Source organism: Sander lucioperca, chromosome 23 (genome assembly GCF_008315115.2).
Source record: "Sander lucioperca isolate FBNREF2018 chromosome 23, SLUC_FBN_1.2, whole genome shotgun sequence".
NCBI lineage: Eukaryota > Metazoa > Chordata > Actinopteri > Perciformes > Percidae > Sander > Sander lucioperca.
The window spans coordinates 3728408-3755907 of NC_050195.1; the positions used below are offsets into that span (position 1 = coordinate 3728408).

Here is a 27500-nt window from a genome sequence, read left to right on the forward strand (position 1 = left end):
ACAAACACACCAGCACACACATGTACACATACACACACTCTCACTCACACTAGCACACGCACACACACGCACACACTCCTACTCACGCACAGACACACACACAACTCGCGCACACACACATACACATATACACACACACACACACACACACACACACACACACAGCTCAGGCCAAACCCTTTCCAACACAGCGGGTCAAAATGTCAGACAGTTTTTAAGATCCATGTACCTACTTTTTGCCTTTGTTAACACAGTGAGATAGGACGTTTGTGCTGCATTCACAGACCTTTGAGAGATACGTTTGAGAACCTGTGACCTACTGCAACCAAACCATTACTGTACTACAAATAACAGACGCAGGAGGTTAATTAAGAGTATAAGTATTTCTTCTGAATATGTTCTGACGTCTTGTCGTCTCTAGAACAAGTATAAGGAGAGTGGGAAGAAGAGCCAGGCCGTCAGCGTTTACTCCCAGCTCCCAGAGACTAACGAGATCCAGTTTGCCAAAGCTGTTTCTGAAATACAAAGTGAGGTACGGCGAGATATTCATTTAATAACTAGTTTATTACACTTAAGATCACGTCCTGAATCTGAATGGCTTCTCGAAAGTTGATGGATGGATAAAGGTTGGATCACTTCTCTTCTTATTTTATTTTGGACAAAAACAATCCGATGCAATAAAAGTTTAAATGAAAGAGATTGTAAAGTACTCACCTTCTCCCCTACAATCAAAGGAAATAGGACTTGTTACCTGCAGCTACAGCTAAAGATTTTTTTTGCTTCATTTTGTAGAGCAAATATAAAGAAGCAGGCAGGAGAGACGCGTCCAGCTGTCTGTACTCGAAGCTGCCCGAGACTCGGGACACTCTGCACGCTAAAGAGGCTTCACAGCTGCAGAGTCAGGTGCGTTCACACACAGCATCCGATCCCGTACTCACCACAGCTGGAAGGGATGAAGGGAGTCTCGTGGGTATTTCTGTTGCTGTGTCGCACTTCCCTTCCATAGGAACTCGGACCAGGATCCAATAGGAGTCGACAGCCAGCTGCACAAACTGCCTATTTTGTTTGGAAATGTGCTGGTAAAGGAGTCGTGTATTTTCAGCACAGCGAGTTATATGATATGAGTGGGTGCTCGCTTTGTTTTTATCTAACTCGGCTGCTTTGTGGAACCAAGACGCTGCCAGCTTTTCTCTCTTTTTTACTACAAAAGCACCCTAGTCAACTTTTTCTTGTCAAAACAGACGCCAAGTGTGAACATAGCCTTAGAATCTAAAAACAGCCTCCTTCAAACCACGTTGTGTTGTCTGACTCTGCGACAAGTAGGGTTGGGTATCGTTTCCGATACCGGTGCTAAAACGCTACTTTATTTTTTTAGATTATTTTTTGGGCTTTTCCACCTTAGTTTTTGACAGGACAGCTAGGTGAGAAAGGGGAGAGGGAGGGGGAAGACGTGCAGGAAATCCTCACAGGTCGGATTCAAACACCGGACATCTGCGTCGAGGCATAAACCTCTCAGTATATGTGCGCCTGCTCTACCACTGAACCAACCCGGGCACACTAAAATGATACTTTTAAAACGGTGCCGGTGCCTAAACGGTGCCTGAACGGTACCTGAACCGATACTTAGGTATAAAAATAGGCTATTTTACAATAACTTTGATGCACCGCGAGGCTTACTAGTTCCAAGTAAACGCACCGTTGGTGTTGTTTTTCCGACAACGGCAGCTGCACACTGCTTAACGTCCCGCTGTTGGAATTCTCTACAGTGAAATACAGACACCCTTTACACCGTTTAGCTGTCAGCATTTTAACAGCGATGCTTCTGGTGCCCCTAACGTCTGTTTCTGTTATGGTTTTGTACATTTTCTGTTTTTTGTATAATTATTCTGTATTTCTGTTCCCTGTTGTGTCGCTGTGTCAAGTCTCTGTGTTTAGTTTATTTCATGTTTCCTGTCTGTTGTTCCTGTTTCCTGTTTTATTTTGATACTCTGTTCTCTGTCTTGTCTTGTCCTGCTTTACCTTGTGTTTTCCCGCTCTTGTGATTGCCTGATGTTTTCCACCTGTTTCCCAGCCCTTGTGTCACCTGCCTCTTGTTACCTCGTTACCCTCTGTATTTAGTCTTTGTGTTCCCCTTGTCCTGTGTCAGATCATTGTATGTGTATGTTGGTGTTTGAGTCTGTTTGTGTCCGTGCCCTGCCGCGCCGCGCCGCCCTGTGTGTTTTCGTGTCCTTCCCTGTGTCTTTTTCTGAGTTTTTCTGTGTTTTGTTCCTGTGGTTTTTCCAGCCTCTGTGCTGTGTTTTTTGGTTTCAATAAATTCCTGAACTCAAGCCATCTCCTGCCTGCCTGCCTGCTCTCTGTGTTTGGGTCCTTTTTTCCCCTGCTCAGCACCTAACAGTTTCGGAGCAACAGAGGGCAGCGCAAAAGGCATTTCAGTGGCACCGAAAATGAGGCACCGAAATCTGCATTGCGATTCGGTATATGTACAGTATGTGTATGTATATATATATATATATATATATATATATGTGTATATCTATCTATCTATCTATCTCTCTCTCTCTCTCTCTCTCTCTATCTCTCTATCTCTCTCTCTCTCTCTATATATATATATCTCTTGGGATATGTGTACAGTTTTCCTCATTGCCGACTGTAATTTGAACTTTAAATCTTCTGTGCAGGTGAAGTATAAACAGGACAGTCAGACGGAGGCGAGCACGTCTCTGTATCACCAGCTAGCTGAAACCACCGAGACGCAGCTGGCCAAAGAGCAGAGAGACGTCTCCAGCCAGGTGAGAAACACACCGTGAGATGAGGGGGGGGGTGATAATCTGTGTGGTGAGTTTTAGTGAAGTCAGCTCTGTGTGCTTTTTCCTCAGGTGAAGTATAAAGAAGAGGGGAAGAAGGAGATGGGGAAGAACTTGTACTCGCTCCTCCCTGAGACGGCAGAGACCCACTTTGCCAAGCACATGTCAGAGATACAGAGTCAGGTGAGAGGGTCCTGAACGCCTCATGAAGATGCTCTGCAGGCGGATCGTCTCCTTAGGATCTTACAGTGTTTGTTTTTTATAAATCCTGCAGCCAGAAGTAGAATTTCACCTTCCTGTTATCCTCGGGTCAACCAAATTGTCCAAAAAAATAACGTGGATGGTTCCATACAACAAATGATCAATGTTTGATAAAAGAACGTTGAAAAAAGTGACAAAAATGCTTCAAAAATGTGGGGGAAAAAACAACAGAAACATGGAAAGCGCATAACAAATGGACAAGAACATGAGAGAAGTGACAGAAACTTGGAAAAAAAGTGACAAAAAAACACTTTAATTTAAAATTTTTACCCAGAAAAACTGAAAGTTGCACGGTGGAGGGGCAGACATCACACGGGTTAAGAATGCATTCTAGTGAAATAAATGATGCAACTTGAAGCGTTTGTTTTTGCACAAAAAAATCTTAATAACTGCAATTATAATTCAGTTTGGAAAAAACAAAGAACTGGCGAGGTTTTTGGAACTGGTGTTTGTGAAAATAAGACGTGCTCATTGGTCGGGGCATCATGAAAAATCCAAGGCACTCGTCTTTAAAAAAACATTGACCAAAATTGACCTGGTTTGGTTTGCCTGTTTATAAAGCATAAAGTAGCCTGTAAATTATCCCTCATTTCTGTCTTACATCTTCTTAGCCAACTTGATTACAACTTATTACTACTCGTTTTACACTTCTTTGGAATTGATGGTCACTGTGCCTCATTTACATGAAATTATGCCCAATTTTTTTATTTTTTTTATTTTGACTAATAGTTAAGATCAAAGGAACATACAGTATGTTTATGTATTATCACAGATTTTGACCCAGGTAGACTATGAAAGTAGTGATCATTTTTTATTTTAGTGTTGCATGTTGTTTTTGGGGCAATGTGGTTGAAAGAAACCCATATTTCTGATATAAAAACTTTGAAAAAGGGGTGAAATTTGACCCGAAGACATCATGAGGGTTAATACATCGGGCACGTTCTGAGTAGAATCAGATTAAAAACATCACTTGAAGGCGCTGCAGCGTCCAGCCTTCTTCAGGAGTTACAGGCAGAATGATGACGTGAACCCATCTAAAAAGCAGCAGGTGCAGACATTTAGATCACGTTGTACGTTTCCTCGATGTCTACTATCATTCAGCTTCATTCAAGTGCAGTCAAACTATTTTGTTCCCAAAGATAGAAATGTTGGTCTACATTTTTATATAACTTAATACTTATCTTTTTAGATTAAGGTCTTTTTTTCTTGTATGATAATAAGATGTGAGATGTTTATGGTGTACACTCTTTATGAAGTACTTGTGACACACACACACACACACACACACACACACACACACACACACACACACACACACACACACACACACACACACACATACAGACACAGAAACACAGACACACGCACAAACATAGACAGACACACACACACACACACAGACACAAATACACACACAGACACACACACACACACACACAACCACACAGACACACACACAACCACACACACACACACACACACACACACACACACACACACACACACACACACACATACAGACACAGACACAGAAACACAGACACACGCACAAACATAGACAGACACACACGTATACACACAAATACACACACACACACACACAGACACAAATACACACACAGACACACACACACACACACACAACCACACAGACACACACAACCACACAGACACACACACAACCACACACACACACACACACACACACACACACACACACACACACACACACACACACAGACACAAACACACACACACACAGACACACACACACACAACCACACAGACAGACACACACACACACACACGTACACACACACACACACACACACACACACACAGAGTGTTACCAAAAGGACCACGTGGGAGATTTAATTATGTTACTACATTTTTTTTAAGACAAAGTACAAGAAGGACCGAGAGGATCTGCCCAACACGTTGTTCTCTCTGCTGCCGGAAACTCTGGAGACTCAGTTTGTGAAGGAGATGGCTGAGACTCACAGCGAGGTAACAACTTTATTCATCATCTTGTGAGGACATAAATCTGTTTAATGGGACAAAAAGCTGTCCCTGTTAATGAAACCAATAATTCATAAGACTGGCAGTATTCTGCATTATTCTGTATTTGTTCTTAGTGTCAGCAAATCTCATGTTCTACAACAGAGTATGAGGAAACTCCGAACTTCCAAGATTAAAGTTGCAAATTTACGAGAAAAAAACTCAGATATTCTCTGAGATTATAAAGTCAGAAATTTAGTTCCTGATGCACAAAAGCTATCACCACCTCCAAATCATGTTGTTTTCTTCTGAACATGCCCAATTGTCTCTTCAAAGCTCAGGTGTGGTTATTCTGGGCTAAAAATCACAATGATTTCCTTATTGCTAAATTTGATTATTGAAAATAATTAGTGATGCACCGAATCCAGGATTCGGCTTCGGATTCGGCCGAATATTGGGCTTTTTGACGGGGTTGGGTTTCTGCTGAAGCTTAGAAGTTTTTCCCACTGAACCGAACCCTACGCTTGCACTACGCGCGCTACGCTGGTCGACGTGATGACGGCGCCGTTGATTACGGGAACGTGTTTACGTAGGTGGAGCGTTCAATGCAGCAGGCTGTGAGAAAGTGAAAATGGAACTTGTGAGCAGAAAAAGTGTAGTTTGGCAGTACTTTCAGTCAAAAGAAGGCCATTCAAGTCCAGCTACATGTTCAATCTGCAATGCTGATTAGTCTGGTGGTGGCGAGGACCCTAAACTATACACAACATCACCGCTGTTACAACATCTGGTATCAAACATCCGAAAGAATACGAGTTGTGATGAAGGAATCTACAGACAGCAGCCAAAATGCAGCAACTTCAGGTACGGCAAAGGAAGGACAGTCACTGGTGAAAACTGGTGTTAACCAGACAACCATTACCAGCTTTGCTAGCCCTACACCGAACAAACAGTTGGCCTCAGATCACCCACGAGCCAAAGCCATTCATGTAGAAGAATTCGATATTGGGTTTCGGATTCGGCAGAATCTTAACCAGTGGATTCAGTATTCGGCCGAACCCCAAAAAATCTGGATTCGGTGCATCCCTACAAATAATACACGGCAAGCAGCGGCATCTGTGGTGTGGTGAAGTTGATCTAACTTTGTATGAAGTGAAGCGATGTGGTTCCTTGAGGAAAAAAAAAATGTTGTGAACTCAGAGACTTTCTAAGTTTCTTGTTTTCTTGTACATTTTTTGATTTTGTAGTCTCAGAGAATATTTAAGAAAACTTGAGTTTTCAAGAAAAAAGCAACTCACAAATTTACGAGAGACAATCATGGACGTATATAAAACTAGGAGAAAACACAAATTTATGATTGAGTCATCCACTGCAGGCAGAATACACGGAAAGTGGCGGCGTCTGCAGTGTGATGAGGTCCCTGGACAAAAAAACAACCACACTTTTTCAGAGGTTTTTTCTCTGTGACTTTAATGTCAGATACTTTCTAGAGTTTTTCTGCTAGATTTGTGACTTCATCATCTCAGAGAAGAGTCAATTTTTTTCTCTTGTTTAAGTTTTTTTTAGCTTCAGGAAACTGACACTGTATATTTGTGTTTTTAAAGATTAACATCTTCAGCAGGAACCAATGGGCTCTGAGCTGAGAGACACAGACAGCAAGTCAGACTGTGTTGTTGCTCTCTTTGAGTGAGATTTGTTGACCATAAGAAAATGTAGATTAACACCTTTCGAAGGTGAGTCTTCAGGGAAACGTGTGCACGTCAGAGCAATGTCCTAAGAGACCAAAAGAGGCGTGTGTGTGTGTGCACTCCGTCTCAGACACTCCGGCATGTTAACACGTTAAGATAAACTGAGCACTGCTGTCTATTCTGGTCTTGTTATCAGGGACACACGGCTGCTGGATAGCTCTCTCTGTCTCGCTCCGCCTCCGCCTCTCCTGCTGCTCAAACACACTCCCAGTGTTTTCAGTTTTCATTCTCTCCTGATCCGCTCTGTTCTCTGATCAGCTCCTAGGTTTCGCTTTCCATGTGAATCTGCAGACAAAAACAGGGACGATACAAATCTTTGTTCTTTCTTCAAAGCAAGTGCTTCTAAAAGCATTTCTCCCCTCCTTTTTTTAAGAGACGTAGGGCACAGGGCATGTTCAGGGGCAGATAAACGGTAGATCCCACATAGAAGTGGTGTACATCATCTGAAAGCTGGGAACCTTAATTTGAGATGCAGCTCAATGCTCAATGCAGCAGTGTGTCAAGGTGACGTACCCGTAGAACCCATTTTCATTCAAATAACTCGAGGTGAGAGGTCAACAGGCCCCTTAGAAAATGCCCATGTCAGTTTTTTGCCTCGCCCAAATGTAGCCTAACGTTGAAGCGTTATTAAGAACCCTTTCCGACAAGCTAGCATGTTATGGTTGGCACCAATGCAGGGGCAGATCTACCGGGGTGGCATAGGGTGGCAAATGCCACCCTAAAAGAAAGCCTTGCCACCCCTGCTGTCACCCCAGTTGGCAGCAACGAATTAAAAGTTATGGCCAATTTGACAATTTACGAGCGTGAATCTCCAATGTCCGACTGCAGTCAAAAACTGTTTGCTTCCCCTCTCACACATCTGCCACTCATCACCTGTGTCTTACCTTAATGCCTTTCCTGTGATAATGCCCCTTACCGGCAATTTCCACTGGATGCGGAACGTCTACGGAACGTCTCCGGAACGTCGACGGAGTCATTAGGTTTCCATTAAAGTCAATGTGTGTATTTCCACTGACTGCAGAACGTCTGCGTCCCGACTCCGTCCCAGTTCCGTCAGTCCGCAGCCCTCCGGAGCAGATACGCAGAGCTTCTATTTTTGACGGACGACGGAGAGCTCCGCAGCAATTCAGCACAATTCAGATAGTGCGGGACAGGAAGTCGAGCACAGAAACAAAATAAAACATCCGGTTACTTAAAATAATAATAAAATACACCGTGCTCACGGCGGGTCATATTTTCCTGCACTACACCTTGAAAACACAGCTCAGAGTAGTTTCCCCTCTACTCCTCTGGATGGAAACTAACTGTTGTTGGTTTTGTGGTTCTGTTTATAGAAACTACATCCTGTTATATCGCGCGAACATACGTCAATTCGCGAGATCTCGTGGTTGCCTGGCCGCAGCCGTTACGCAACAAATCCGGACCTGGTGGGTATTGACGGACTGCGGAGCACGCAGCCGTTCCGCAGCGGAGCCGGTTCGCAGACGTTCCGCATCCTGTGGAAATCCACGGTTACTTCTATCATACTTCTATCACCTATTAAGTGAGATCACATCGTGTGGTCACTTATTCCTAATATGAACTGTTCCACATGGAACCTCAAATGCAAGACATTGGTTGCATGAGATTAAGTTTGTCTGTATGAGTTTGTAAATGGCAGCCTGTGCCCTTTTGTAGTGTGTACATACTATTTCTCATCAAACTGTGATAACTGTGATTAAATTCAGTCTGCCATATGTTGCCAACCCTCAAAAATTCTTGCCCCCCTCTCGCCACCCCATAAATATTTTTCTAGATCCGCCCCTGCACCTATGGATTCTTTAGATCGTCTACTTTCATATGACACCACATTTTCACCAGCTACAGCCTCTAAAAGACAGTATGTCGGCCTGACACTAGACCCTAGACGCCAGCCACCCTCCTGAGGAAACGTGTACCTCGTTCTTTCAGTCATGACCCAGCCTTCATGACTAAAAGATGAGGGTAGAAACCAAAATTGACCGGTAGATCGAGAGCTTTGCCTTCTGGCTCAGCTTTCTTTTCTTACAACGGTACGATAAAGTGAGTGTACAAAACCCCAAGGGACTCCTTCTCATGGGGCAAGGACTCAATCGGTGTCCTGCCGAGAGCCATGGCCTCAGATTACGAGGTGCTCATCCTCATCCCAGCCGCTTCACACTCAGCTGCCGACCCATCCGGCAATGACAGCCGCCACAAAAAAAAGACAAGACGTGTACCATAAACACATTTACTGCAGACGTGTGGTCATCTGTCACGTCGTCTCTCCTAACGTGGTATTTTGTTGTGCAGGTCAAGTACAAGGAGGCAGGGAAGAAGGAAGCCAGCAGCGCTCTGTACCACCGGCTGCCTGAGACTCTGGAGACGCAGCGAGTTAAAGAGGTCACGGAGCTGCAGAGCGAGGTACTCACATCTGTTATACACACGCTCAGTCAGTGCTCCCCCGTCCTCACGCTGTGAGTATAAAGACACGCTGACTGCACACTCGCTGTTATTCAGTCCCTCCAGAAAAACGCAGAGTTTTTTTGTGATTGTTGCGGGCAAAAATCCTTGATTATGTGGCACGTTTTCTTAAAAAATGCGATGAAATTGCGGGAACTTGCAAAAATTGCGGTTCCATCGTGGCTTCATCGCTGGGTTTGCAGCTTTTCGATGATGTTCACATCGCGTAATTACGTCACTTCATAACGTTCTCATGGCAACAGGGGAAAACGGCTGCTCTTGTGTGAAGTAAACGCAACATTTTTCAACTTTCTGCTAAGATATATGTGACTTTTTTGCAACAAAAATGCGGGGATTATAAAATCATGCAAGCCCCGCATATTTTGCGCAGAAATCAGCAATTTATGCGGCAATTTATGCGGTGAAAGTGCGGCGTATTTATAAAAATGCGCCCCCCTGCATAAATATGCGGACTTTGGCTGATTATGCATTGAATTATGCGATCGCATAATCACGTTTTTCTGGAGGGACTGGTTATTGTTGCCTTTCTCAGGCAGAGAGAAGCTCCAACTTTCTTTAAAGAACGAATTAATGAATGAATGATGTTGCTCTTTGAAGACGCCGTGCGTATTTATGATTCTGTTTGTAGCCGGCGCAGCAGCAGCAGCGTTATTATCTCACTGAGGAACACAAGTGTTTATGTGATGGAACTCAAATATTCAGCAGACAAACAGCAGCAGTCTGTGATCATGGGAATATCATGCTCTCTTTCTCTCTGCTCCTCCTCTAACTGAGTATGGTGCCTTGAGGTTTAGGGCCCTGTATTAGGGAGAAGCTCATTCATTCTTTCTTTCATTCATTCATTCATTCCTTCTTTATTTTTTTCTATCTTCTGGCTTATAATTAGTCTGCCTGCTGCTACTAGCTTTCAGGTAGAATCAGGATCAGCTCAGACCAAAGTTCTGTGAGGAGTTGAAACCATTTCAGAAGATTGCATTGTTCCACCGGCTTCTCTTCCCTTCAGAACAAGTACAAGCAGAGCGGGAAGAAGTCAATGTCGTCCAGTCTGTACGCTCAGCTGCCGCAGACGGCCGAGACGCAGCTCGCCGCCAAGATGTCCGACCTGCACAGCGAGGTGAAGAACACAAACATTTACACACACTAGGGCTGCGTTCCCATCCACAGTGTACATAAACAGTTCTCCCTACTCCCTGCACCCTGTTCGGGAAATGTCGGTTAGGGGAACTTCTTTCGACAAAGGTCCTCAATTCGGACACTCACTTCCTGTCTGCGTTTCACTGGTAACTTGCTGCTACTGTGGAAATTGGACTCTACAAAATCTGATACCATTACAAAACTTATTCTATAGAAATTTGTAAATAAAATGTGTTTTGATTGTTTTAGCGAGGCACAATGCCTGATGGGTATTCTTTCATATTGGTTCCAAATATCTTGAAAAACCGGTATCAGTCGATCCCTAGTTTTAAGAAATGTCTCATGATATAATGTCTCTAGAAGTGTATTATTCAATTTTTGTTTTTATTAAAGAAGGAAAAGAAAATTGCAAAACTTAATACTATCGAATCCCAATCAATGAAAATTGCGATAGAAATCCATTCGGCGCCCATGTATCGGGAACGAATGGAATCGGGACTGAAGCCCTACTAGGCACACATGAGGATATATTCCTGGTGATGTGGTATTGTTCCTGACTGAGTTTGGTGTTATCTGTGTGCCTCTCTTTGTCCAGAGTAAATACAGAGAGGACGGGATCCGGAGCCGCTCCCACAGCTTCTACTCTCAGCTTCCAGAAACCGCCGAGACTACCTTCGCTAAAAGCGTCTCCGAGCTGCAGAGCGAGGTTTGTTCCTCTTTCATTTCGCTGGATTCCAGCTCAGGACCTTCCTGCTGTGAGCCACGGAAACACCTGAAATAATAATTATAATAATAATAATCTTTATTCATAGAGCACTTTTCAAACTCCACATCACAACGTGCTTCACAAAACAGTAGAACAGAGCAGACATAACATTGGGTTTTTCAAAATAACAAATAAAAACTAATTGGTGTTTTCAAAACTGTGCAGCAGGGGTGTCAAACATACGGCCGGTGGGCCAGAGCCGGCCCGCTAAAGAGTCCAATCAGGCCCACTGGGATCCATGACTTTGCAAAGTGTGAAAATTGCAGGGAAGTAATTCATTCGTATTCCAAATTTACCACTTAAATCTCCTTGAATATCCGAGTTCTTTTTCCGTAAATTACCGACTTTAAAGGAGAACTATGCAGTTTTTTTGCTCGATTTACCTCAACTGAACAGCTTCGGAGTCATTGGAATGGTTATATGACTTTTTTCGAGTTGAATGGTGGTCGTCTTGCTCCCCCCTAGCCGAGTTTTTCACACTATTGTCATGGCTGAGCCGGCTAAAAAGAAGCAGAAAGCTAGGAAAGCATTGTCGGAGGAACAGAGAAAGAGGAAACGGCAGACTGACCAAGAGAGGAGTCAGACACAAGTAAACATAGGAGCTGTAGGGGGGGCTCTATAGAGAAACCTGTAGGGGGGGCTCTATAGAGAAACCTGTAGGGGAGCTCTATAGAGAAACCTGTAGGGGGGGCTCTATAGAGAAACCTGTAGGGGGGGCTCTATAGAGAAACCTGTAGGGGAGCTCTATAGAGAAACCTGTAGGGGGAGACCTGTAAGAAACCTGTAGGGGGGGGGGCTCTATAGAGAAACCTGTGGGGGGGGGCTCTATAGAGAAACCTGTAGGTGGGGCTCTATAGAGAAACCTGTAGGGGGGGCTCTATAGAGAAACCTGCCAGCAAAAAGAGAGAAAACAGCGAAGAAATGGCCAAAACTGCATAGCGCCCCTTTAAGCTTATAAATTCTGAGTTTTTTCTCGGACTATTACCCCTCCTCCCGGGTTAGTAACATTATTATTTTTTCTACAACGGCCTTAGATCGCTGTCGTAGCAGAAGCAACTTGCGTTTGCCAACATCAAGCCGACAAGAAACTCTGTGTCAGAAGAAGTTTCTGATCTTTCTGGAGGGGTTTACTGGTCTGGCCCACTTGAGATGAAATTAGGGGGATGTGGTGCCCCCGCTGAGAAAAGAGAGAATTTTTAACGAAACAGTTCAAAGAGGTTAACGCTCAAATAAATTCAGGGAAGAAAAAAGTATGTTTTATGAATGGACTTAAAGGAGACCGCTGACAGGCGGATTGTTCCAGAGTCTGCAAACGCTCTGTCCCCTTTACTTTCCAGCCTCTGGAACAGACACAAGATCTTAACTGTCCAATTTAGCACAACTGAAAGGTAATCAGTCAGGGTATTTCCACATAAATAACTCATTAATAACCATGGAAACTGCTTTAAAAAGTCTGAATAGAAAATCCAAGACAGTTACTGTCGACCTGTAGACTTTGAATGACATGCGAGTGAAGAGCAAAAACACCTGTGTATTTATGAAGTCAAACATGGGGGGGATGGTGGGGTAAACCCCCCCCCCAGTAATTAATTCTGGGCTGTTTCCAAAGCTTTTTTTTTAGGTTTTTGTTACCTTTTTCGAGTTTTTTTATGGCATTTTTTTTCAACGTTTTTGTCTCTTTTTTTCTACAATTTTTCCAATTTTTTTTGTCGCTTATCTCAATACATGCAGACGTGTCCCGGGACCTCCCTAGATAGTTGGATAGTAACAGCTGATGTCTCCTTCAGGCCAGGTACAAGGAGGCGAGCAGGAAGGATGCGAGCAGCTGTCTGTACCACCAGCTTCCTGAAACTCTGGAGACGCTACACGCTAAAGAGGCGACCGAGCTGCAGAGTCAGGTACACCCACACACTCACATGCACTGTAAAAAAACGGGTTAGCAAATACACTGTTTAGGCAGATAGTGCGTGAAGTGGCACTGTGGAATACTCATTTTCTACTGTCATATAAATCTGTTTAGAATCAGAATCAGAAAAGGTTTGATACAAGAAGTTACACTTTGTCTAGGTGAAAGGTGCATACATAAACAAACAAACTAACAAACATATTAAACATTAACCTAAAATAAACAATAAATACCAGGGCCGTTTCTAGCTTTTGGCGGGCTCTGTGCAAGATGCTGTTTGGAGGCCCCTATTTTGTCAAACTACGGTACGGGATTCAAACTAGAGGGTGACACGGGAATCAATTGTCACTCCCATCCCGTCCCGATCCGACGAAAATACTCCCGTCACATCCCGATCACGGGACTGCCCCCCCAAAAAAATCCTGTCCTGCAAAATCCCGAGAGAAAGAATCCCGTCCCGCTCCCGTTTCATTCCCTATGTTGTCTAAAGTTATCAGACTCTGTGTGTGTGTGTGTGTGTGTGTGTGATGTTGTGTGTGAATGCAGCGCTGCAGAGCCGTGTGTCTCTCACTGCTGGGGGGGTTAGGTAGTGACAATTTTTCAAGACTCCCACGGGTCACGGTATTCCCAATCAACAAACGTATTGGGAGTTGTAAGTGGTTCTCTTTTCTATAACGAAATTCCTCGCAATCTTTGGGCGCATTCACCGCATTGCAGCGGCATTTCCTAATTTAATCTCTGGCTCCATCCCGCTCCCGCCCACTCCCGTTGATTTCTGTTCTTGATCCGTCCCGAACACGTTAGCGACAGTGAAATTGACTCCCGTACCGCAGGACTCCCGCGGGAATCATGTGACCCACGGGAGTCCCGAAAAATGATCACCCTCTAATTCAAACCTTTAAGATGATCCGTGGAGATTAGAGCTTAGATCTGGCCCAAAAAAATCAAGCCCGACCCTACCCGAGTCCGTGCACGTTGTGTCCGAGCCCAGCCCGGCCCGACACATTAACTGTAATTATGAGCCCGAGCCCGATTTAAACTAGAGATGTTCCGATACCGATACTGGTATCGGTATCGGCTCCAATACTGCCTAAAATGCTGGTATCTATATCGGGAAGTACTGGAGTTTATGCACCGATCCGATACCACGTAATAAAGCCCTAAAGAAAATCTACGTTAAAGTAGTTTATTTATGTTCTTTGTCCGTTATAACTGACTGTCAAACTGGAGAATAAAAGAAAGTTCTGGGGTGTTCATTGTTTGTATTTGTTCATGTTTCACAAAGAGTTTAACCTGAGCCAGACTGACAACAAAGATAGAAATCATATCACATCCATACAGAGATAGTAGTATACAGCTGTTATACATCATATCATCCATGCAGAGATAGTAGTATACAGCTGTTATACATCATATCATCCATACAGAGATAGTAGTATACAGCTGTTATACATCATATCATCCATACAGAGATAGTAGTATACAGCTGTTATACATCATATCATCATACAGAGATAGTAGTATACAGCTGTTATGCATCATATCATCATACAGAGATAGTAGTATACAGCTGTTAAAACATAATAAAATATATGACCCACTGGTATCGGATCAGTACTCGGTATCGGCCGATACGCAAGTTCAGGTATCAGAATCGGTATCAGGAAGCAAAAAATGGTATCAGGCCATCTCTAAATTTAACCCAACATTTTTTTAATGCGTGGGCCATTATAATTGACGTTCTCAATTACAATTCCGAGTTGTTTGCACTGCAGAAATCTGTTTAGAAGGGGTAACAAAGAGGACGTTGAAGGCTGACTATCATCTTTTCTGCTATGGCGAGCCTGCTTCATGGGTCTGTTCATCGTCAAAGTCCCCATTTTTTTTGATGTCATGGGCGAGCAGCGTGCTTAGAGTGTTGGAGTGTAGTGACTAGGGAGGCTTACTGCTTACTTCCGGATGGATCCGGCCCACTCGCATGTGTGAGCCAAAAAAACAAGTGGAGTTCAAAGGAATTGGCTTTAACCCATTATTATCGCATTCATTTTGACTGCCCTGATATTTATTTATTAATTTAATATTGACTGAAATGGCCTTTCATTCATTCATACCAGTGGTTTTTCATGTTTAAGTGTATGTATGACACATGATGTCTCCGTCTCTTTGTGTGTCCTCTCCAGCTGAAGTACAAGGAGGGAGGTAAGAAAGAGCAGATCAGCAGCCTGTACTCTGCGCTGCCGGAGACCGAAGAGATGAAGGTCGCTAAAGTCGCCATGGAGCTTCAGAGTGAGGTGGGTGGGGGGGTGTGGGATCACAGCCGGGGGTCATGTTCTGCATGCCGGAGAGGAAAGATCAAATTTAGTCCTGAAAAAGTGTCTCTGGAGGAGGGGGACTCAAGTTTAAAGTTAATTATGTATAGTCATTTAAAGGAAAATGCCGACTTATTGGGACTTTGTCTTATTCCCTGTGTCCCCCAGAGTTAGATAAGTCCATACATACCCTTCTCATCTCCGTGCGTGTTGTAACTCTGTCTGACGCCCCCACCGTTAGCCTAGCTTAGCACAGATCCTGGAGGTAACTGGCTCCATCTAGCCTAGCTTAGCACAGATCCTGGAGGTAACCGGCTCCATCTAGCCTAGCTTAGCACAGATCCTGGAGGTAACCGGCTCCATCTAGCCTAGCTTAGCACAGATCCTGGAGGTAACCGGCTCCATCTAGCCTAGCTTAGCACAGATCCTGAAGGTAACCGGCTCCATCTAGCCTAGCTTACCACAGATCCTGGAGGTAACCGGCTCCATCTAGCCTAGCTTAGCACAGATCCTGGAGGTAACCGGCTCCATCTAGCCTAGCTTAGCACAGATCCTGGAGGTAACCGGCTCCATCTAGCCTAGCTTAGCACAGATCCTGGAGGTAACTGGCTCCATCTAGCCTAGCTTAGCACAGATCCTGGAGGTAACCGGCTCCATCTAGCCTAGCTAAGCACAGATCCTGGAGGTAACCGGCTCCATCTAGCCTAGCTTAGCACAGATCCTGGAGGTAACCGGCTCCATCTAGCCTACTGCTCCCAATAACTGACAAAATAACTCCAACATGTTCCTATTTACATGTTGTGATTTGTATAGTCACAGCGTGTACAAATAACAAGGTCACATGAGACGCAGCCATCTTCTAACCGTAAACATACGGCATAAGATCTACGCCTAAGTATATATGTGTTTGTGTGTTGCAGAATAAATACAAGCAGAAAGGCAGACAGGAGATCAGCTGCAGTGTTTTCCACCAAATGGCGGAGACCAAAGAGACGGAGTTTGTTAAGCAGATCTCTGAACTTCAGAGTGAGGTGAGTCCGTGTCCGTGCTTCTATGTCAATAGGCTCGTACGACATGAGCCAGGTCTACGCACAATCCATCAGCGGTGATCGCTGCCCGTTGCATGCCGGTTAAATTTGTGTCTGACTTGATCCCGACTTGCTCTGACGTCTTGCACACGTGGGCAACGGTGACCTCACGAGATCAATGCGGCCGATAACATTCTATTGAATCGGAATTGGACCTAACAGGATGTTAGGCCTGCTCTCGTCCACTTTACAGGCACAGTTCATCTCCTGACGTTGAGATATTGTTGCGTGGAAATGACGACATGTTTTTTTTATATTGTTTTATACACCATTAGGCTCATATTATGTTTGTTGTCTTGTATTTCTATCATGTTGTATGTGTTGTTTTTTACGAGTTAAGTGCCCAAGACAAATGTCCCAACTTGTGTTACAATAAAGTTACTCTTGATATCTTGTACATGTGTGTTTTATGTTGATCTCGTAGACAAAGTACAAGAAGGACCGAGAGGATCTGCCCAACACGTTGTTCTCTCTGCTGCCGGAAACTCTGGAGACTCAGTTTGTGAAGGAGATGGCTGAGACTCACAGCGAGGTAACAACTTTATTCATCATCTTGTGAGGACATAAATCTGTTTAATGGGACAAAAAGCTGTCCCTGTTAATGGAACCAATAATTCATAAGACTGGCAGTATTCTGCATTATTCTGTATTTGTTCTTAGTGTCAACAAATCTCATGTTCAACAACAGAGTATGAGGAAACTCCGAACTTCCAAGATTAAAGTTGCAAATTTACGAGAAAAAACTCAGATATTCTCTGAGATTATAAAGTCCTAGTCTTGCATTGCCAGACCGGAGGAGAAGACTCTGCTCTGGTTTATTGTTCATTTCTTTAAGCCACTCAACAAGGTTACAAAACAATGTAGGATTATTTCTTTTTTACAGGATCCTGGTAAAGGGGATAAGAAAGAAAAATAAATAAATAATGATAGAAAAGAAAACCACAAGGATGTTCCGTCTGTGTCCATAGTTATCCTCATATCGAAATCAGTTTTCTACCCAGGCCCAAAGTTTTTTTTTTTTTACATTTTTGTATATTAACAGTAGGATCAGTTAGAACATAGGGGGAGTTTCACTACACTTCTCTGAAAGAAAAGAAAGAAAGAAAAAAGGACATGCATATACATAGACAATTACAACAAAACAAAAATGCCTATATGTTCAACATACCCAGTCCATTTACACCATATCCTAGAAAATCTCTGGTCTGGATTTTGAGGGAGTAAGATAACTTTTCTATATATATATATATATATATATATATATATGTATATGTATATATATTAGGGCTGTCAATCGATTAATTTTTTTTAATCGCGATTAATCGCTGAATTTCTATAGTTAATCGTGATTAATTGCATATTTTATCACATGATTAAAACTCTATTATTTTGCATTTCAGAACAGTTTTTAAGTACATATTAACAATGGAAAGCAATTCTTACCAGTGTATGATATGATTGGGAATCAAATGAACGCAAAGAAAGTTACTTTATGAACTTGATTTTAAGATTTGTAATTATTTATTTACTGTAAACAAAAGAAAAATGTGTGAATCTGTCACATCTGTCTTTTTTTTCTTGCCTTGTATCAGCATTATCATTGTTACTGGTAATACTACTGCCATTACTTATAATTATTACTATTTGTTTGGGTGTTGAGTTATAACTGCAATTGCATTACTACTCTGTCTTTATTTCCTTTCCTGAGCAGTGCAGGGTTGGGTTTGGGGGGTTAAAAAGATGTTAAAATGACATGGTCTTTTGTTACACCCTTGTGTTATCACTTCTTTTATAAAAATGTCAATAAAGAAATTGTAAAAAAAATAAATAAATAAAAAATGTATAAATGCCGGCATGCAATTAATGCGATTAAAAAAAATAATAATAATCGCATTGCATCGGCCCCTTAATCGCATCGCGATTAACGCGTTAACGCTGACAGCCCTAATATATACAAATTTTGATACCGTCAAACCTCCTCCCCATTTTACCGCGGTATACGGTATCACCGTGACTAATTAAAAATGATGACGTAAGGCTCAGACGGCGTCACCAAACTGTTGGCTTGTTCACTGTTCAGACACTGAATACCAAACACTGATACTGAAACAATAATAACATAACTTACAAAAAAACTACTTTCTCCTCCACACGGTCACGTGATGACAACCACACATAATTACATAAATTATATTTAATATTTAATCCATGTCCCCTATATAGTGCATTGCATTTTTTTTAATGACGGTATTGAAACTGATACCGTTGCTATTTTTAAGACCCCGCGGTATACCGTATTACCGCCCAACCCTAATATATAAATAGGGCTGTCAAATGTTAAATTTTTTTTTAATCGCGATTAATCGCTGAAGTTCTATAGTTAATCGCGATTAATCACATATTTTATCACATGATTAAAATTCTATTATTTTGCATTTCAGAACAGTTTTTAAGTACATCTTAACAATCGAAAGCCATTCTTACCAGTGGATCTTGATTGGGAATCAAATGAATGCAAAGAAAGTTACTTTATGAACTTGATTTTAAGATTTGTAATTATTTATTTACTGTAAACAAAAGAAAAATGTGTGAATCTGTCATTATTGCACAATTCCAAGTACCTAACTAAAAAACTAAAAATCCCTATCCTTACCAGAGTCAATATAGTGTGTAGTAACGCCTAAATAGGGCTGTCAAACGATTAATTTCTTTTAATTTCTCTGAATTTCTGCGATTAATGCGCTAAATAGATAGATAGATAGATAGATAGATAGATAGATGGATGGATGGATGGATGGATGGATGGATGGATGGATGGATGGATGGATAGATGGATGGATGGATGGATGGATGGTATATCATGAACCAAGTCTAACCAGTCTTGTTTTAACCACCTTCTTGAGATAGTTTTTTTTTTGCTTGCAACCAGAAGTATAAATCTGATCTGATAGTGTTGTTGTTTGTGTTCCCAGAGTAAATACAAGGAGGCGGGTAAGAAGACGCTGGTTAACTGTCTGTACTCTCTGCTGCCTGAGACCAAAGACACGCAACATGCCAAGGAGCAAAGCCAGCTGCACAGTGAGGTACACAACAGGCCTCACTCACTGTAAACACGTTGAAACCTTTAGTATTCATGCATGGGATTCTGCTTACTTGGTGACATACTGTGGACCCTATTTTAACGATCTAAGCGCACGACGTGATGCGCCTGGTGCAGGTGCGTTGAGGGCGTGTACGAATCCACTTTTGCTAGTTTGACGGCGGAATAAAGGGTCTGTGTGCCGGGCGCATGGTTCTAAAGGGTTGTACTTAGTGTCTTCATTAATCAGAGGTGTGTTTTGGGCGTAACATGCAATCAACCAATCAGAGATCATCTCCCGTTCCCTTTAAAAGCCAGGCGTGTTTGGACCTTGGAGCATTGCTGTTATGATGGAGGATTTGCACCGTAATATTTTTATATGTAATCTTCTGCATGTGTGTGTGCTGCTGTGCGTCCCTGTGTGTGTAACAAGCATAGTGTGCGCGCTGGGCACGAGCCTAGGAGCATTTTACTAATGCTCTGTTAAAATAACAATGAAATGCTGCGTTATTGACTTTAGACCAGGTTTTTGTTGGTCAATGGTGCCATCACTTCCCGCTGCCTCAGGATAGCAATACTCCCAGAATGCACCTGAACACACCTCCCTGTAAGACCAGCACGCCCAGAATGCACCTGAACACACCTCCCTGTAAGACCAGCACGCCCATGGGCCACAGATGGGTGCAGGTGCATTTGTTATTTAAACGACGTGGGCGCTGGACGGGAAATTGACAACTGCGTCGGTCTTAAACTAGCAAAGACACTTGCGTCAGGCTTTGGCTGCACCGGGTGTAACATAGGGCCCTAAATGTGCATGGGTAACACAACATCAGATGTTGGGGGAAATATCTAAAGCGAGTCCTGGGGTTACCCTGTTTTTTGTCTCACATTGCCAACTCTATCCCCACAACGCTGTGGAGTAAGGTCTGGCTACACCACAGATGCATTCTGGGATAGGAGGAAAAAAACACTGTGTTGTTTTGCATTTCTTTAAACCAATCACAACGGTCTCGGGCGGTGCTAAGCTCCGGACACAGCGACGGTGGCTCTGCTAAATAGTCTCAGGAAGTTCAGGTTTTGGTGGAACATTTGCACCCCACAAAAGAAAACGCCACATACAATATTAAAGGACAATTCCGGCGCAAAATGAGCCTAGGGGTGTCAGGGTTTTGTTATTTTGTGGTGTGTCTTATTTTGTAGTCGGTTTCTGTTCTGTATTTTGCTTGTTTCCTGTTTTACTTTGATAATCTGTTCTCTGTCTTGTCTTGTCTTGTCTTGTTTTACTATCTGTTTTCCCACTCTTGTGATTACCTGATGTTTTCCACCTGTTTCCCAGCCCTTGTGTCACCTGCCTCTTGTTTCCTCGTTACCCTGTGTATTTAGTCTTTGTCTTCCCCTTGTCATTTGTCGGATCATTGTTTGATGTTGCGTGTTTGTGTCTGGTTTTGTTCCTGTCAGCACGTCGTAGCCTGTTCTGTTGTTTTCTGCCTGCTCCATTTTTGGACCGCCTTTGGTTTGCTCCTGTTTTTGTGTTTAATAAATCCTCGTGCTCATTACTCCTTCGCCTGCTCTCTGCATTTGGGTCCACCATCCTCGCTAACCATGACAGAATGATCCGACCAACTATGGACCCAGCAGAATTCAAACCAGTTATTCACCCACTGGACTCGGATGGAGAACTGTTGATCGAGTTTTACCGCTCCCTTCATGAAGAGGACCCCGCCTTCGCTAGGCACCTTATGGAGGTGCATTGGCAGGCCACAGCACGGGAGTTTCGCCTCCCCGTCTCCATGCCTGTGTTTTGTCCTGAGCCTCAGCAGACCTGTGTTTCTGAGCTTGAGCTGACCTGTGTTCCTGAGCCTGAGCTAACCTGTGTTTCTGAGCCTGAGCTGACCTGTGTTCCTGAGCTTAAGCTGACCTGTGTTCCTGAGCCTGAGCTGGCCTGTGTTTCTGAGCCTGAGCTAACCTGTGGACCTGAGCCTGCGCTAACCTGTGTACCTGAGCGTAAGCTGACCTGTGTACCTGAGCCTGAGCTGACCTGTGTACCTGAGCCTGAGCTGACCTGTGTACCTGAGCCTGAGCTGACCGGTGTTTCTGAGCCTGAGCTGACCGGTGTTTCTGAGGCTGAACTGACGTGCAACCCTTCTGTTCCCGAGCTGACGTGCAACCCTTCTGTTCCCGAGCTGACGTGCAACCCTTCTGTTCCCGGGTTGACGTGCAGCTCTCCTGATCCCGGGCGGACGTGCAGCTCTCCTGATCCCGGGCGGACGTGCAGCTCTCCTGATCCCGGGCGGACGTGCAGCTCTCCTGATCCCGGGCGGACGTGCAGCTCTCCTGACTCCGAGCTGGCGTGCAGCTCTCCTGACTCCGAGCTGGCGTGCAGCTCTCCTGACTCCGAGCTGGCGTGCAGCTCTCCTGACTCCGAGCTGGCAACTTCCCTGAGCCACAGCTAGCTAGCAACTCCCCTTATTCCCTGCTAGCTAGCAGCTCTCCTGACTCCAGGCTAGCTAGCAACTTCCCTGACTCCTGGCTAGCTAGCAACTTCCCTGAACCCCGGCTAGCTAGCAACCTCCCTGAGCCACAGCTAGCTAGCAACTCCCCTGATTCCCTGCGAGCTAGCGTCTCCCCTGAATCCAGGTTAGCTAGCAGCCTTCCTGATCCCAGGCTAGCTAGTAGCCTTCCTGAGCCCCGGCTAGCTAGTAGCCTTCCTGAGCCCCAGCTAGCTAGTAGCCTTCCTGAGCCCCAGCTAGCTAGTAGCCTTCCTGAGCCCCAGCTAGCTAGTAGCCTTCCTGAGCCCCGGCTAGCAAGCAACCTTCCTGAGCCCCGACTAGCAAGCAACCTTCCTGAGCCCCGGCTAGCTAGCAACCTCCCTGAGCCCCGGCTAGCTAGCAACCTCCCTGAGCTCCCTAGTGTCCCCGAGCTCCCTAGTGTCCCCGAGCTCCCTAGTGTCCCCGAGCTCCCTAGTGTCCCCAAGCTCCCTAGTGTCCCCAAGCTGCCCAGTGTCCCAACACTGCCCATCTTCCCCGAGCTCCCTAGTGTCCCCGAGCTCCCTAGTGTCCCAACACTGCCCAGCTTCCCCGAGCTCCCTAGTGTCCCCGAGCTCCCTAGTGTCCCAACACTGCCCAGCTTCCCCGAGCTCCCTAGTGTCCCCGAGCTCCCTAGTGTCCCAACACTGCCCAGCTTCCCCGAGCTTCCTAGTGTCCCCGAGCTCCCTAGTGTCCCCAAGCTGCCCAGTGTCCCAACACTGCCCAGCTTCCCCGAGCTTCCTAGTGTTCCCGAGCTTCTTAGTGTCCCCGAGTTTCCTGGAGTCCCCAAGTTTCCTAGCGTCCCCAGGTTGTCATTGATCCTGGACTCCCGGCTGGCTAGCAGCCGCCCCGAGCTTCAGCTGGCTAGCAGCATCCCTGATTCCCGGCTGGCTAGCAGCCTCACAGATCCCTGGCTGGCTAGCAGCTCCCTTGATCCCCAGCTGGTTAGCAGCCCTCTAGAACCTCAGCCTGCTAGCAGCCACTCCAAATCTCCGCCTGACTCCAGCCCAGCTTACCCGTCGCCTGCGCAGCCTCCCAAGGGGCTCCTCCTCGGCCGGCCTGCTCGGCCCCCAGAGGGACGCTGTCCTCGACGTCCAGTACGGCCACCGGAGAGAATCTGCCTTCGTCGCCGGTGGCCAGAGGGCTTCTGCCTCCGTCGCAGGCCGCCAGAGGGATTCTACCTTCGGTTCTGCTCTCAGTTCCCGGTTGCCGAGGCCTCTCTGCCCCCGGTTGCCGAGGCCTCTCTGCCCCCGGTTGCCGAGGCCTCTCTGCCCCCGGTTGCCGAGGCCTTCCTGTTCCCTGTCCCGAGGCCTTCCTGTTCCCTGTCCCGAGTGGCCTCTTCTGTTCCCTGTCCCGAGTGGCCCCTTCTGTTCCCTGTCCCGAGTGGCCTCTCCATTCCCTAGCCCCGCTGGACTGGTTTGCTGACCTGTTTGGCCCTCCTCCGGTCCCCCTCCGCCCTCCCTGGGTTGTCTTTTTGTTCTGTTTTTTGGGACATCTGGGATCTGTCCCTTGGGGGGGGGGTACTGTCAGGGTTTTGTTATTTTGTGGTGTGTCTTATTTTGTAGTCGGTTTCTGTTCTGTATTTTGCTTGTTTCCTGTTTTACTTTGATAATCTGTTCTCTGTCTTGTCTTGTCTTGTTTTACTATCTGTTTTCCCGCTCTTGTGATTACCTGATGTTTTCCACCTGTTTCCCAGCCCTTGTGTCACCTGCCTCTTGTTTCCTCGTTACCCTGTGTATTTAGTCTTTGTCTTCCCCTTGTCATTTGTCGGATCATTGTTTGATGTTGCGTGTTTGTGTCTGGTTTTGTTCCTGTCAGCACGTCGTAGCCTGTTCTGTTGTTTTCTGCCTGCTCCATTTTTGGACCGCCTTTGGTTTGCTCCTGTTTTTGTGTTTAATAAATCCTCGTGCTCATTACTCCTTCGCCTGCTCTCTGCATTTGGGTCCACCATCCTCGCTAACCATGACAAGGGGTTAATAACATATGTGTACCGAGTCGACCGTTCTCTGGGATATGTTGTCATGCTAATCGAATGTGTCTCTAGCTTGAAACAAGCTAGCGCAAACCGGTGATTAGCCTATAACGCTAGTAGTCGGGGTAAAGGGTAAATCTCTATTTCTGTACCACTAACAAGGCTCAAAATAGCACCACACTTCAACTGTAGCATAATGAGGGTCCCTACATGTAAACTGAAGCATTGAGAACTTTGTAAGTGTACAGACAGTTTATTAAAAAGACTATACCGTTCATGTATACAGGCAGGCGCCATCTTGGGAAAACAGTCACGACCGGTCGAATGACGAACGGCGTGCTTGAGCTATGTTACTGGTTGCACGGCGTTCGTCGTTCGACTGATCTGACTGCTTTCCCAAGATGGTGCCCGCCTGTATACATGAACGGTGCAGTCTTTATAATCTAGATTTTTAATAAATTCGGTACACATATGTTATTAACCCCTAGGTTCATTTTGCGCTGGAATTGTCCTTTAAATTAAGTTAACTGTTGACACAATACAGTAACGTGAGCTATTTAAATTAGCTGATACATCGTTAAACCTCATTGGCTCTTACCAGTGTAACTCCGTGTGTACTTCGTCCATCAATCCCACCAATCGGCCCCAAAACGTCCCAGTTAGAGAGGAAATGACCTAAACATATTCTCTGTAAATCTTTACAATCATTCCCTGAAAGAACCAAGCAGGCCTGCCTTGTTGCACCATCCAAATATTCTTCAAAACTTGACATTTTCAGCGTGTAGCTCTCTAGCTGAAACAAACAGAGTTGTGCAAGGCGACGGACAACTGGCAGAAGATGTGATTATGCGGTAAATGAAGTGTCTTGATCCAGACTACCCTGTTTTTGATGTGGATCAAGTTCAGTTTTGCTCAGATACCAATCCCAGGTATCAAATGTGTGTATTTCTAATCAGTCATTTCTTCATTTCTAATCAACAACTGGTACTTCCACCTTTTGTATAACAACGTACGGTTGGTTGCACTACAGTACTAATAACTGCTTCCTTAAAAGAGTTGGTTTCTGACTCACTGTTTGGTGTTTTTAATATGTTTGCACAGTAAAACGTGTTGTGTTGCGTTGCAGAAAGCGTACAGGGAGGAGGGTAAGAAGGAAGCCGGCTGCAGTCTGTACGCCCAGATGCCCCAAACCATCGAGACCGTCTTCGCCAAAGAGCTGACCAAGACGCAGAGCGATGTGAGTCCGCGCCCCTCACAGTGTGAAGATCACTGTTTGCTGTCAACTATTGACTAACTTCAAACCGTGTCTTACAGTGCAAAGAAAACCAAAATAAGGGATTCATTTTTACTCTAAAACTGTAAGCACTCTCAGTGCTGTAAGAAACCGTTGGGTAAATGTCAATCAAATAGTATAATCCTACATTTCTTCATATTAAAAGTAGACATTTACAGTTATCATCAGAGCAGCTACAGAGCTGTCCTGGAGCTCCACCCGCAGACATCACAAACATCACCGAGCAGATTTCCACCATTACTGTTGTTTGCACAAAATCACAGTAAGTAAAGGGCAGCGTTTTGAGGGTATTTATGATGCGTATTTAATTATGAGTAATTATGATTGAGTTTCAGGGTGGATTACAATCCACCCTGAAACTCAAAGATGAGAGTTTAGAGAGGCAAGACCATGGTTTCTAAGTACAGAGTACAATGCGAGGTATTTAAAGAGAGACATCCCCAAGATACTCTATGTTTAACACACACACACACACACACACACACACACGCACACACGCACACACGCACACACACACACAGAGTGAGAGGGAGTGTGTTTTGTGCCAATGTGTTAGTATCATTTTGTCTGCTGAGGCGTGAACACAGAGAGCAGCTGTGTTGTACTCCGCCGCCTGAGGACACAGACACTGACCTACTGCCTGCACACACACACACACACACACACACACACACACACAGGCACACACACACACACACACACATACACACACACTCAAGACAAACAGGTTGAAGCTGACACCTCTGAAAACCACCACAGACCCTAAACTACAGAGGCTACAGAGAGCAGACAATCTGCTGAACAAAGTCTGATGAACAGTGTTTATGTTTTCGCAGCGTCCCAGACAGACGAGGTTTATTGTCTGGTGTCAGTGGGCCCGGAGGGCAGGAAACCGAAGCTCGGGGTAACAAACTAGGGCACCGGCCCGATGCTTTTCTGGTTTCCTGTCTGTTGACCGAGCAATGTGTCGCTAACTGGAGCGTAAAACGGAGACTACCTAAACAACGGCAGCCCCGGCTGTCTGCAACACACTGATACAATCACACTGATCTCAGACCCACGGGCTGAAGAATCAAGAGCAGGAGAAACATTATTTAAAATGTATTGTAGGACTACTACTTAACATTATTCCTTTCGGGAAGCTCACAATAATAGTATGCTCAGACTGGCCAGGAATATTTCAAATGACTCCTCGCATGTTTTGCACAGAGAATATCAGCTTCTGCCTTCAAACAGACGCTTCAGAGTTCATTCTTTCAATCGCATCAGACTTAAAAACTCTTTCATACATCAGTCTATCCTATTGTTAAACCAGCTACATTAAAAGTGCAATATTTATTCAGGGTTACAAGTCTCCAAGACCTTGTCTGTGTGTATGTTCCTGTCATTCTCTGTTGTTATACATGTATTTTTTGTTCTTTGGTGTTATTCATCTTACTGTATGTACGTCTGTACAGCCCAGTCTCACGGCAGTTCGTGAAATGGTCACGTTATTTAATCTATTGATACGTGTTCACGGGGACGTTTTTCTCGTTTTTTTCATGGTGGCCAGCACAAAAATGTGAAGTAATGTATTTCAATGGGAAGCATATTTTGTGGTCACAGCATAAAAATGGTAGGGAGTAGTATAAAAAGCCGAAAATCCACGTAGGGAGGTTGGTCGGGGGGGTGGATGGGTCAAACAACACAGGACTTTCACCCGGGCGAGCGGGGATCACGTCCCGCGTGTGGCACATCAACATCGCATATGGCACGCAACTGTCCTGTTATTGTCGCGCGTCCCCAGCGGCCGTCTCCCGGCGTGTGAGGCGCCCTTTTCGGCTGTCTCCCGGCGTGTGAGGCGCCCTTTTCGGCTGTCTCCCGGCGTGTGAGGCGCCCTTTCGGCTGTCTCCCGGCGTGTGAGGCGTCCTTTTCGGCTGTCTCCTGGCGTGTGAGGCGTCCTTTCCCCGTTTTTGCGTCCCCAGCGGCCGTCTCCCGGCGTGTGAGGCGCCCTTTTCGGCCGTCTCCCGGCGTGTGAGGCGTCCTTTCCCCGTAGGGTATTTCGTGCTGGCCACCACGTAAAAAACGAGAAAAACATCCCCGTGAACACGTATCAATAGATTAAAAATAACGTGACATTTACACAAACTGCCGTGAGA

At 45.0% G+C, this 27500-nt stretch overlaps 1 protein-coding gene across 1 annotated transcript in view; it reads left to right on the top strand.

Moving 5' to 3' along the window:
• LOC116053716 (nebulin) overlaps window positions 1–27500 on the top strand; it is a 106245-nt gene that overhangs the window by 60425 nt on the left and 18320 nt on the right. Inside the window, exons 36-49 of the mRNA XM_035998317.1 lie at window positions 422–532; window positions 793–903; window positions 2679–2789; window positions 2877–2987; window positions 4965–5072; window positions 9119–9229; window positions 10293–10403; window positions 11019–11129; window positions 12977–13087; window positions 15276–15386; window positions 16325–16435; window positions 16917–17024; window positions 19465–19575; window positions 25195–25305. Of these exons, the coding sequence (XP_035854210.1) occupies window positions 422–532; window positions 793–903; window positions 2679–2789; window positions 2877–2987; window positions 4965–5072; window positions 9119–9229; window positions 10293–10403; window positions 11019–11129; window positions 12977–13087; window positions 15276–15386; window positions 16325–16435; window positions 16917–17024; window positions 19465–19575; window positions 25195–25305 (1548 nt within the window). The remainder of the gene's footprint in view (window positions 1–421; window positions 533–792; window positions 904–2678; window positions 2790–2876; window positions 2988–4964; window positions 5073–9118; window positions 9230–10292; window positions 10404–11018; window positions 11130–12976; window positions 13088–15275; window positions 15387–16324; window positions 16436–16916; window positions 17025–19464; window positions 19576–25194; window positions 25306–27500) is intronic.